This window comes from Barbatula barbatula (genome assembly GCF_947034865.1).
Source record: "Barbatula barbatula genome assembly, chromosome: 15".
Lineage (NCBI taxonomy): Eukaryota > Metazoa > Chordata > Actinopteri > Cypriniformes > Nemacheilidae > Barbatula > Barbatula barbatula.
In genome coordinates, this window is record NC_136778.1 from 8982202 (window position 1) to 8995944 (window position 13743).

General features: G+C 37.0%; 2 protein-coding genes across 10 annotated transcripts in view; one reads left to right on the plus strand and one right to left on the minus strand.

Moving 5' to 3' along the window:
- The window catches only part of rgs6 (regulator of G protein signaling 6), a 52439-nt gene extending 50147 nt beyond the window's left edge, over positions 1-2292 (plus strand). For all 4 annotated transcript variants that reach the window (XM_079475547.1, XM_079475548.1, XM_079475549.1 and 1 more), the window contains one exon: positions 1-2292. In XM_079475547.1, the coding sequence (XP_079331673.1) occupies positions 1-51 (51 nt within the window). In that variant the 3' untranslated portion in view covers positions 52-2292.
- Positions 2231-13743, minus strand: part of dpf3 (double PHD fingers 3) — a 27557-nt gene continuing 16044 nt past the window's right edge. The window contains exons 5-12 of one of the 6 annotated variants that reach the window (XM_079475551.1): positions 13390-13485; positions 12692-12764; positions 12148-12189; positions 10176-10319; positions 9897-10025; positions 4042-4154; positions 3705-3786; positions 2231-3556 (exon numbers count right to left, since the gene is read on the minus strand). In XM_079475551.1, the coding sequence (XP_079331677.1) occupies positions 3489-3556; positions 3705-3786; positions 4042-4154; positions 9897-10025; positions 10176-10319; positions 12148-12189; positions 12692-12764; positions 13390-13485 (747 nt within the window). In that variant the 3' untranslated portion in view covers positions 2231-3488. Of the gene's footprint in view, positions 3557-3704; positions 3787-4041; positions 4155-6290; positions 7916-9896; positions 10026-10175; positions 10320-12147; positions 12190-12691; positions 12765-13389; positions 13486-13743 lie in introns of those variants that run through there. The other 5 variants (XM_079475552.1, XR_013787699.1, XR_013787698.1 and 2 more) reach the window with 5 other exon arrangements.

Below are 13743 nucleotides of genomic sequence, written 5' to 3' on the forward strand. Positions count from 1 at the left end.
GGCAAGTCTCTGACAAGTAAACGACTGACTGGCCTCATGCAGTCATCCTGACGAGTCCTGAAGTTCAAGACGTCCGGCCCCTCCTGAAAAACTGCAGTTTGTTGGGGTTGGAGCATTGTGCCCATGATGGGCCACACGTATGGACCACCCCCTCTCCAAAACGCACCCAAACATCGCACAGCTACCGACTCTAGATGGCAGCATGCAATAAGTCCAAAATATCTCCAAACTGCGAGTGTTATGTTTATTAAATCAGCTGACTGCAAAGACTGCGTAGATGAATGTCAGATTTCCCAGTACCATCCAGAGCACCATTATACATTTATTTGACACCACGACCCAGAATGCACCATGGACTGGTCGCTCGTTGCTGGATGGTCATTAAAAAGCGGCACCAGTTCAGCCCCTTTATTATCAGATTTGAAAATATTATTCAGTATTCAATGTTTAGTTGATATCATTTGCATTTGGATGAAGAGAGGATGTGTAAAATCTTCAGAGCATTCCAAAGGAGTGGAGAACGTGAAAAGGGCTTTCAATGTCTGTTCCCTCGGTTAACGTCTTTTCATACTCTCTTGTCATGTACTTGTGAAACAGTCGCGAGTATGGAGTATGAACGGGAAGTGAAGCTGTTTATCTGCACAGTGTTATATTAATGCGCCTGCCATTTTGGAGAAAGTATTTGGCTGGTGATGTATTTATTCTCCTCGCCTATAGCACACAATGTAAAACGTCTACCGGGACATTTACCTTTTACTCTCAGTTTTATTGAGGATTAAAGAATTAGACATGAGGTATCGGTAATATGACCAGGACCATAGGAAAGTATTAGTATTTCAGAATGACTTATTTAGAGCACAAAGTATTACTTTTGCACAAAGACTGAACCAGTGAGAAATACGGGAGTTCTGCTCGGACAGCGCGTTTCCACATCAGCTTTACAGCACATTTTTGACCAAACAACCTAAAATGGTTCATTTAACAGGGTTCATTTCATTTTGTTGAAGCTTTTTCAGTCATTTACTAGTTTTAAAAATCATTTTATAGGGATCGCACAACAAAGAGCCATTTTAAATTAACCAAATCTATCTAATCTTTTGTGTGAATTTATCTTCTTTTCTAGTTTTCATTGTAGACTTTTTCATCGCATTTTCTGAGATTTTTTTTAGACCTCAGAATCACAATTGCCTGATATTTTCAGGTTTTTCATGTGGGAACCCTAGATTTATAAGTACCTGACATAACTGTGTGTTTGAGTCCTGTTAACTTTGTCTTGTTTGCCTTCTTTAATGAATGGTACTGTAAATTCAATGTAGAATGTAAGCGCTCTGTGTAGTGATGACTGTAAGTGTATGATCTGAGCACAGATATATGGTGATCATATCATAACAGCATATCACAGCCTTTCAACAGTGGACAACAACTACAGACTTCTGGGGCAAGCACATGTTCTCCAGATCTGCTTCCACAGGACTTTTTCCATTTCTGCCCGGGTGGGCGTTTATTTTGCTTGTTTTCTAAAAGCACCATCACTGCCAGGGATGCATTGACATAAACTGCTGTACAGTAACTGAGCACGTGAACTCCCTCTTTTATCTTCTGGCCACTAATTTGAGTGCAGTGGAGAGGAAAATGTAAGAGCAGAAATGTGTGTGGTTGTTTTGGCAGGTTTCCCCCAAAACATTTTCAGGTAGAAATGTGTTGTAAACCTCGCACTTACAACTACATGTTAGGTTGAAATTAATTGTAAACCTCGCAGCAGGATGACGCTGTGTAGAATGCAGAAAGATAAATGTAACTTAGAGGCAGTGCCACATTCAGCACAAAACTATGCATGAAATATTTCTTAAGAGTTTTATTGCCTTTAGTTTTATTTTTCATTGACGAAGATGGCGGTCAGTAGGGCAAGACAATTGAAAGGACCACTCTAAGTCTAGAGTCATTCAATAAACATAATGAGTTTTGGAGAGCTCTGGAAATGATTTTTCTGCACGGATAGTCTTAAGTCTTTCATGTGTGTTCTGTGCGTATTGTTCCATTAAATGTTGACTAGTTGAACTAGGTTTGACTTCAATAAAACAGAAGGAACAGCTATATTTGCAGTGGAGAAAGTGGGCTGGGGTCGCCCAGCCCACTACAGCTTATGGGTATATACTGACCTCTAGTGTACAGCACGCGAAGAGCAACTTATTTCATTCTTTTTTGAGCACTGTAAATTCAACACAGACTTGATTAAATTTTTTATTACATTTTTGATTATACAAGGGTAAAAAAGGCAAAGAAACACGAATTTAACCTCAAAAAAATTAACCATGGTTTTATTATAGAAAGTATGGTTTTACTATAAATATCATGGAAGGTTATTGTAGTAGGACCACTACAGGTTTGTGGATACAATGGCTTTGCTGCAAGCAACCATACCACGGTTAATTTCTGTGAAGGTTCAATTAATAATAGTTATTTAAAAATATGCCTGACTGCATTTATACATTTACATATACAACTTCAATTTTTTAACTTTTACAAACCAAGGGTACCCCTGGTGTATTCTAATGGCTTGTACATATCATTCTATAGCAAATAGGCTAATACAGTCTAACATCCAAGACACAAAAAACCTGAACATGGTTCCGTTCACTTGCGTCCGTGTGCGTTTGCGCGCATGCGTCAGAGAGACCTTTGAGGTCAAGTTAAAAGCATATGAACTTCCAAAAAATGTTTTTGAGTCAGTCTCACACTTGTATCTTATTTTATCAGGCACACCAAAATAAAAAAGTGAAACCAATGGAGTGAGCAGATGTTTTACTCAGAGAGGTATGAAGTGCTTTTTCTCTCTCCAAACAGAGGAAGCAACAATAGAGGTTTCAAGGACCAACATCTGGAATGTTGCTGTTACATAACCAGAGCAGTCAAACGCAAGAAAACTGTCTAGCATTCACATTTAATCATTACAAAAAACTAACCTAAAGAGGAAAAACAAGCATGAAAGGAAAACATAAGCATCGCAGCTTGGCACGTGGGGAGCTAAATATTTCTTGAGCATCAATTGTTTGTTTAAAAAATATGGAAAAAAAACCTTCAGACTTTTAAATGAACGATTGTATTAGCAACAACTACTCTAGGAGTACTTTAAATGTCTACCCGAATTGATGAACCTAGTTAGAAGACAAAAGTACTTAACTGATACTTTTGACAGACCTAGGGTCTGAATGAGGATATTAATCTGGTGTGGCTATTTAACAATTGGCCTGGATGTTCTGGAAGGTCTGGACAGAGCAATCGATCCCGCTTTTGGATTCATTAGCAAGCAAGACCTTTGCGAGGTAGACTACCAACTGCCTAGACTTGGTTGAGGAAAGTGATGATGTCACAGAGGTAGAGGAAGGCTATTCGGCTTCCCACTACAACAGGGAAATAAACTACAGAGCAAAACTGAGATAAACTTCCATCCTGAGCATGTTGTGTTTTTTATGACCTCCTCACAATGTTTACGGCTCTCCAAAACTAGATGCCTTATCCTTCAGCAGATCAAGACACAGATGACAACTCCAACTTCCTATTCACAAAACAGATACGCTGAAGTTACTTTACTGGAGCACGTACAGTATGTCTAAAAGTCTTGTCATTTTGTATAGCGTAATTAGCCATTAGATGTAGTATTATTATATGATACACATATTGTTATTATCTGCTGTCACTCTTACCCTCAGGTGGCTTTGTCATTGGAGGCTTAAGGCAGTACATGTGATATCCTCGATCACAGTCATCACAGAACAGAAGCTGATCCTATGAAGATAAATCACATCACCGAGCTGTCACATCTTTCAGAGTGCAAGTGATATAAAATCGAACACTTGCGTTTTAGCAACATAAGTGTGTCAGTGATGTCATATGTAAACGCTCTTGGGAAAGATGAATGTTTCGAGGTTGTTGTGCGAGATGTTGCAGATGATAAAGAGTCATTCTATGAAACGGCTGCGTTTTCTATTTTGGTAAGTAACTGAAGATTCTGTGAAGCTAAACGAATATTTCAATACTCACATCGTTCTCTGACGTGCCACACAGAGTGCAGGATTTACACTCGATACACTGCCACTGGTACGTGCGAACAGCCTGCATCATGTTGTCTGTGAACTGCAGACATGAAGGGTGGCCTGAGAGGGAGAGAATAACAATCTGATGTAAAAAGCTAAACACAGCCATTAAGAGATATTATATGTATTTTAATAGAGAAACATAATTACACACATACCCTCTTAGTTATTGTATATGGACTAATATTAAATTAATAATAATTAATTTATAACAATTCATAATAGTTATGAATTCCTTGATAATTAAATTAGGGATTAGATTAATACATATAAACAAATCAATTCAAATAATATAATAATAATAATGATATGTACACTCATAACAATTGTATTGATTAATATTCTAGAGTATTATATATTATAATTGTATTATATTAATTTATAATACTTGTATTATAGTATTTGTTTATTTAATTGATTAAATAGATATTTTATTTTTATGTTAAAATGTAGTTACAATGTTATTAATTTCACATACAGATTACATCAAACCTTAGATTTTGTCTATTTTACATTAAACCTTGCATTTTGAATGCACAACAAAAATGTTATTAAAATTATTTTGCTGTAGAAATATGTTTGAATTCTAGTTAATATTGTGAACCCAGTATCGTCACCCCAGTCATAGATAGATGGATAGATAGATGTTCCCAACAGTAGATGGATGAATGATGAATGGATAGGTTAATAAAGACAGGAACATGAATGGACAAATGAATGTACACTTTACATATTAAACAAATGAACTGCATGTGTTGGAGGAATAAACCACAGGTCCCTCTAAACACACCTCCACCTGCTCTCTCCTCCACACAGACAGGGTCGTGTGAGCACAGGTTTGCAAAATGGCAGATGGTTGTGTAACCTCTCTCTCTCTCTCTCTTTGTTTCATTGTGAGGTATCAGTTCCTCTGCCTGTTCATATCCTCATTGAGACTCTGAGAACAGCAGGCTCTTCTTGCTTGGATGCCCAGTAAAGCATGTGCAGTCCTCCCAGTCTGGAAAGCAAGAAGGGCTCTGTCTTGCAGTCAGCTGTTATGTGTAGCACGCTCACTACAGGGAGTTTCATATGCCCTGCTGCCTTTTTCTTTGTTGAGCTCAGTCTCTGTTTTTTACATGCAGAACATGCCGAGTACATTATGCTAAAGTTTAGAAATCTTCTTTAAAAAATATTTTGTCTTGATACAGCGCATTCCAGGGGGGTATTCATTTCCCGCAAACACTTGGAAATGTTACTTGAGGCGTCAAACTTGAAGCATTGATATGTATTTAAATGATTAATCGCATCCGGGATAAAAGTTTGTGTTTACATAATATATGTCTGTGTACTGTGCATATTCATTTTGTATTTATAAAAACATACACAGACAAAATAAACATTTAGATATAATTTTAATTACTGGTAAATATACACATATACATATTTGGTAAATATGCATATGTGTGTGTGTTTATAAATACAAAACTAATATGCACAGTACACACACACATATTATGATAACCAATTCTGTATGCGATCGCTACTAACCGTTTCAGAGCACTAAATGAAATGAAATAGTTTCAGAATTCTACATATATTAGCTTATTTGCTTTAAAATTTCCGTTAAACTACTTTGTTCTTTTATTATTATTATTTTGAGCACAAAAATGTTTATTATTTATTTATTTCGAGAATAATAAACATTAACCCCAAGGGGAGAGATGCATAGTACCAGGTTTTAGCTCAAGAGCTCATTTTCACCCGTAGTCCCTGGGCAGGCTGATGTTAAACTAACATACATAAATACATAATGTATAAGGTAAATAAACCTAACATGTGTAATATGGTGTGACATAGAAAACATTTAGATAAATCTTATGCTTTTTAATATTATAAATATGAATAATCATATGAAATAATAGCACAAATTTAGTAAACTGTTAATTGTATGTCACACCACAGGACACATTAACAGTTTATCTCTCAACTACTCATAATTAAATAAATTATCAAATCTAATGTCAAATGTATTTGAATAAAATAAGCACCACACAATTTTAATCAAATACAAATGAAAGGTTCGAAGAATATAAAAAATATATATATATACATATACAATATACATATTTTTATTATTAAAAAAACAATACTGGACTAAACTTACATAGACTAATGTGTCCCATATTTGATCCCGAAACAAAATGAACCAGAGTATTTCATAAAATGTAAAATGTTTAATGTATTTCAGTAACAAAATCCAGTGAAAGACTTGCAGGCTGACATTTGGAGTAGCAGCACTCAGCAGCTACCACAGCATGGATGACAGGTTGCATGAAGCGTGTTTGTGCCAGTTTATGCTGCCACACGTCTGCGTGACACAGAAGCAATTACAAGCATCATCTCTAGCCATGTTGCACTTTGGCTTCTTAAAGTAACCCAACTTCAAATGTTGAATCGTCGAAACATTTCTTCAAACTTTAGACATCAACACACTGGAAGAAATAGCATTAGGAACCATGTTATAGAACCTGCCACAATTTGTGGGCTTATTTACATTATACAATATCTTAATAAATTATATTATTGTTTCAAAAAGGAACACCCTGAAATAGAGACAAGATTGAAAGCATTTCAAAGGAACATTGTTCAGTTTCAATTCAAGAAAGACAGATGACTTCACCATGACAATAAATAGACGAGCTTTGAAAGAGTAAATGGAAACAATGAATTATCCCCATATTAACTGGGCGATGTCACTGTAACTAATGCGTATTGTGCCTTTATTGCATGTATTCTTTTTCTAAATCACGTGTACTGCATTTTCCTATGGAACGTAGGAACGTTATGTGCTTGCAATCCAGTGTATTCTTTGCAGTTACACACAGTTGTCAATCTTCAAAGCTGCTGTCATCTGACACGTATGGCCTAGATGTGTCTTCATAACCTTTGTAACATCATTGGAATCATTGCACATATGCTTTTTTTGTACCTGTACTTGAAAAGGTGACCTTTCAAAAGTTACTCAAAAAACGAACGTCCATCTTTTTATCCCAACAAAACTAGGAGAGGCCAAAATCATGTATCCTCCAGCATACTTTCACGTGTCATTTTTTATGTTTTGCAGTTGTCCTGAGAAAGGAGGAGAGACGGACATGTACTGTAAATGCCAACTGGCTCTTACCTCTCCGCAAACTGTCCACCCTTTCCTCTGGATCCAAACAGAGCCTGGCCTCAGCCCATTCTTTGCATTCCCATACGAATCTCCTGAACCCTTCCTTTGCAAATATAGCATTTATCCAGAGGTTGAGTATTTTCTCCGTAAAGATCTTGAGGTTACGTTTGAAATTGTTTAACTTCTACTTCTAAAGTTAAGGTCCACATCTATCTTACATGGCGCATGTCCATGACCACGCGATGGTAAGGTCCCGTAACGTTAAACAGTCCAAAAGAAATGGCTCCTCTGTCCAGAAACTAGCACCTCTCAGTATACAGAAGCGTGAGGCAATAAAAACAACATTCCTTCATTTATAAAAGGCTGCAACTCGTCCTTTCGAAAGCAATTCCTGAAGTTAACATAGTGTCTGAAATTGTAAATCCATTTTGCATGCTGCTGCGAAACAACAGAAAAAAAATCGGCAGCAGACCCATGCCAAAAGTTGCTTGACGTTTCTCCTTGGTCTATCTGTACTCGGGTGAGCCTGTGCTATCGTCAGACAGAAGCCCATCCAGGTCATCCTCCTCAAAGCCGTGAAAGGTGGACGCCTCGCTTTCGGACGTATCGCCGAACATGTCCAGAACTCCGCCCGTCCTCCTTTTCGGCCTGGCCCCTGCGACGCCTTCCGCTGACATGCATGACGGACATATCAGCATCACAGTGGAAACACACACAAGTAACAATGCAGTCAACTAGGACTCCTCTGAGCTTGGACAATGTGCAGTACTTGCAGATACTTAGTCTATGCATTAGGGGACTATATCTTTAATGTCTCATACATTTCCAGTTGCCTGGATATGTGCATGTCTGTTAATTATTATTAATGACTGTTAATCAATATATCAATGTATTTTACTGAAGCATACATAATTTGGTCTCTCCCCCTACTTCCTATTTACCATTATGTGCAGTAAATGAATCGCAGCCAAGAAAGAAAACACAAAGAATGGAAGCATATGAGCAACATAAAATGAGAATATAACGTGCGTGTGAACTGAGGTAGCTGATAATGTCCTACGTTTAGAAATAATTGAAGGGAATAAATGTGCGAAAGCGGACCTTTCCGGGACCATTTACCAGCAAAACAAAAGCACTAAAATGTAAACCACAAGCACTCAAAGAAATGGAGAGAGGCATCGAAGCTGAGATCACCAGCCACATGTCACATATAAAAATGCACGATTTTACTGTCGGGTTTTGCGGTCACGTCTACACCCACAGTACAAACCCAAATGCACATCAATAACAGTCTGAAGGCAAGCGTCAGACAAATGTGCTGTGTTCTAGAATCAAGTGGATAAGCGATCATGATTAAGGAGAACCCACTTCTCAAATTTACTAGCTAAACTACTGTTTCTTTTGGACTGAAGACATTCAGTCAGCCATTCAAAATCCCATGACTTGATGTTTGAGTGCTCTAAAAAGTTATTTATCTAACTTCTGGCTGTTTTCTGTCCCTTATATATTGATGATAGAAACAAACCTCACATGCAGGCCCAAGCCTAACATGATGAAGATACCAAATTAGGGTGGAGCAATGACTGCAGAAAAGGACTCTAGCAAGTGCACTAGCAAGATTTCAGTAGTGGCATATCCTGGCATGGGTGACTTGCATAGGGTGATATTTGATTATAAATTATTAATATAATAATAATATAATATAATCTAAACAATAATTTGGGTATTATGGCTTTGTGTATAAAGCAAAGCGGCCGATATGATTTAATTCCCTTCCATTTCTGCTCACATTTGTTACAATTACTGTTTCAAATACCATGGTAAAAATGCCCAGTACATCACAAATAAACACCATGTTTGAAACAGATGGTGCTATGAACTACTGCATTAAAGCAGTGGTAATCCTTATAACTCTTGGTTAAAATCACAATGTTAACATGAATTCTACCAGAAAGATGTTATTTCTTTCCGAGAAATCAATAGCATGACATGGTCAGGCCAAACTGAACCATAAAACACCCTTAAAAGAATAAAAAAGCAAAGCCGAAAGAAACATGTTCTAGCATAAAACTGAAAAGATGGGATGCACAAACAAGCTCTTGACGCATGACATGGTAATGCATTCAAATGATTTGTGTCTGGGACATTAATATTTATTTAATATTTTTGTTTCATAGATACATATATGCTGCGGTTAATAGACCATTTAAAAATGGTATTTAAGAAATTGTGTGCGGATGACCAACCCTCTAACTTTACCACATTAAAACCCTAAAATCGAAAGGTACTGTAATGTGTGTAAAGTAATCACACATTTCGATCATACATGATCATTAAAACGATCATCCTTTTTTCTTACTACAAGGTAGTAAAATACACAGTCTTAGTGAGCTGAAATTCAGCTACTGTAACCTGGCCAATTTTAGAACATCACTGACTAAAAAGAGAGAGAGAGAGAGAACAGTACAGGTTTGCCAAAATGGCATTCAGAGACTGTTTTTAATGAATCAACCTGGTATAATAATGAATAAATATAATAAAGATCTCTCTCAGTGTGGGATAAAGACCAGATGGAAGTGAACGCGTTGCATTTGATCTAACATGGGCAGATACTGTAACTGTGAGTAATACAGTGAAGTCAAGGGACTCACCGGAGCGGCCACAGTCCGAGCAGGAAACCAGGTCTTCAGCCTGGCCTGTCTTCCTGTTTGAGCCGGAGTCTCCGAGACAGAAATCACAGTAGTCGTTGGGGATGATCACTCCATCGGGCCCTTTCTGTGCTGTAAAGATACCACAGAATACAACTGAAGGAAAAAGATATCCACCTAGACGGCATTTTATAATGGTTACTATACGCTTCTGCTTATAAAGTATCATCTCATCTAAAAAAAACAACATGGTAAATGTACGTCTCAAATATATTAGCTTACGTTTGTGGTTCTCAGGGTGGATGTGAACAGGAGGAGATTGGGGTATTTCAGTTTCTCGCTCTTCTCCTCCCTCCTCTTCGGCAAGATGAGTGTGTGCGTAATGGTAGCTCAGTCCTGGGCGGTTTTTGTAACGCTTTCCACAAACTACAGTAAAAAAAAGATTTCAATAAGATATGGTATTACTGGCAAAAAAGCTTAAACATATTTCAGCTATTGCTAAAGTCTAAGCAAGCTGGGGTACTGACACATAGGTAAGGAATTCACAAAGTAGCTAGCTGCTTGTCTGCACACCATCACAATGTCAACACAGCATGTTCTCAGCCATACAGAGAGACGTGCTTTCAAGACACATGTATTAGCACAGTAACCCCACAATGCGTCTTAAACACTCTATAAAGTAAACATTAAGTGCACTGAAATACTATAAGAACTACAACTTGAAAATATTAAACAGTGTTACTGTGTTTATTGGCTACAGAAGATAAATGAGCTACTTTTATTCATTTGAAATTGTCATTCATTATATATCTCATCATAGAACTGATATTATTTATTTATAAAATGACACTAAGAGAAAAAGGATCTAGGATGATGTAGTAAATATAAGCAATGCGATACTACCATGGTGAGTACAATATCACTTTTTGAATTCTGAATAATAAGATTCTCTTATTACAATTTTTTTTAAAATAAAACAATTTTGATTCGTTTCAGAACTTTGTGTCAGTCTGTGTCACAAAAATGTTATTACATTTTCAATATATTCTTCTTTCATTATCTCAAAAGACAATATGAAGTAAAAGTTTACCCTATTAACGTTCTTAATATACTCTGCTGTTTGGCCCCACTGTCATTGTGCATGATTTTAAATATTTTTTTCATCTAATATATTCCTTTTATTTTCCACTGACATCACCAAGGGTGAGCGGTCAGAGAACAGACAGTTGGAGCAAGAATACCCAGGTTGAAAGTTGTCTGGAATGCACAAAAACATCAGTAGCCTGTGTTTTCGTATCTTATCAATCAGACTCAGCTTATCAAAGATCAACAAATTCACTTAAAGGAACAGTTCACCCAAAAAAGAAAATTCTGTCTTCATTGACCACCATATATATATATATATAGAAATATAAAGTCTTCAGCACTATAGGTTTAAAACTTTTACATAGACTTAGTACACCTTCAGATCACACATCTGTTAAACCTTGTTTTGTAGAAACTGAATCAAACAGATGTAAGGCAGAACATACAGTAATTTAAAAAGGGAAAGAAGCCACATGCATTTCGATTCAGTCTATCCAGAGTCGATCATTCCAACAGTGCATTGGTTGGGTTAACTCGAGCAAAGATGCAGCAATGAGAACGCTATGTTTTTAAGTTTAGCTAATTCAGCACAGATTAAAATAAGCAGTGTCACGAGCCATGCGTCATAGCTTTGGCCAAGCAGTATGAAATATAAACTAGCAGATTCAAAAGGATACTACACCCAAAAATTTAAATTCTGTCATGAATTGCTCCTCTCAAGTTGTTCCAAACCTGTATACAATTCTTTGTTCGGTTTAACACAAAAAATTTTTTGGAATAATGTCAGCAACTGACATTTCTGAGACATCATTGACTACCATAGTAGGAAAAATTAAAAGTGGTAGTCAAAGGTGCCCAAGAACTGTTCGCTTTGCCAGATTCTCCTAAAATTCTCATTTTGTTCCTACAATGGTATGGTCAATGATGTCCCTGAAATGTCAGTTGCTAACATTTTTCCAAACATCTTTCTCCATGTTCATCAGAACAAAGAAATGTATGCAGATTTTGAACAACTTGGGGTGGGGGGGTAATTCTTGACAGAATTTTTCCTTTTTGGGGGGATTCCTTTAAGTTTATTTTCTTTATATTCTTATATTAACTGAATAGCCTTGTCATTAGCATAGCCCACATGTCCGAGCAAGAGGAAGATGGCAACATTACTGAATACCTGAGTCAGTAGTTTTTGAATTATGCTTTTGTTTGTATCTGTCTGAAACAGAGAAGACACATAGCAAAAGAAGAGACAGAAAACAAAAACAGGAAGTAAGTTACATACAGAGATGCCTTTGGAACCCTAAAGTACCTGCTCTCTCCTCCAGAGATATGTATTCAGGTAACACATGCGCTTGATATATGGACAGACCACCATGCCGAGATCAGAAACAGACGTGTACCATATGACATAAGAGATACATTTTTTCTTTGTTTGGGTAATGGGATCAACAGGCAAAAAGCACAACTGGTTAAAGAAGTGCTTCTTTAAATAGGATGGGCTACATAAATGTAAGAACTAAAATATTGATTCGTGTTCATATTAATTGTCATATGTGACGAAAGACTTGAATGAGACATATTTGACGTCAAACTAGAACAGTCTAAGGCATTGTAATACAAAACTGCAGAATGCAGCACTGACCAATCAGAATCAAGTATTCTGTATCTGCTGCAGGCTTAAAGTTTAAGACCCAGCGAGTTTTAAAATCAGCACTTACTGTCACAAACATAAGGTTTATCTTGATCATCATTGACCACTGCTTCTGTTCGCCTGCGTCCAGAGCCTCGACCCTAATCAACATAAACATCACATAAAACTACATGACATAATCACATCAATGCTATACATATATATAAATAGACCATATAATGAGTTTAAACAACAGAAAGGTTATAGTCTAGCCTACAGGCCATCACCGCACACAGCACCCAGCTCTTGATCTGACGTTTATAATGTCAAACTTTACTGCTAAAGAAAACGTGCACGGTTTTGTTTCAATAAACAAAGCATTTCAAAAACAAGAAATACATTGAACAGAAATTGAATAAATAAAATACGTAAATAGAAAAACAAAATGCATTAATAAACACAATTCATGCTGCTTATGACTGATAACAAACAATTTTGTTAGACCTACTCTTTTAAAAAAGCGCGTGATTTTTTTACTGCTTCACATTACTGGAAACACGTGAGGTTGATAACGCTTCACGTCATGGCCACATTACCACCTCGGGGTGTGCATGTATCACTATATATTTATATTATTTCTTTATATGTTCTCACTTGATTATTTTCTTAGACAGAATATGACATTTCTCCTGCTCTTTTATGTTTTCTTTCTCTCTGTCTCGATCTCACATGCCTTTTTTTCCACACCACAGCCGCACGCTTTGATGAGTCACTTTCATCACTCACCCTGCCTTTGTTTCGATGCTTCCTCTTTGGTGTGTCCACTTCAAAATCCTCATCGTCATGGAAACCGTCCCCATTTTCGTCTGCCTCGAGCACCCTCTTCGGAGAATCAAGAACAGTTGGGGTAAGTGATTAGATAACATAGAGATCGATGTTCTGCACAAAAGAAGACATATCCGCAGAGAGAGTGGAGAACTTTTCCCATATGCATGATGGAATCTGTTCTAGTGGTCACTGCCCTATTAATGCAGTATTGTTTGCCAGAAGGTAGGAAGCACAACAGCTTGCGGCTTAGCTCTTGGATGATGGATTGGGCTTCACAGCGACAGTGAATGGTATGTATTACATCCCAGAATG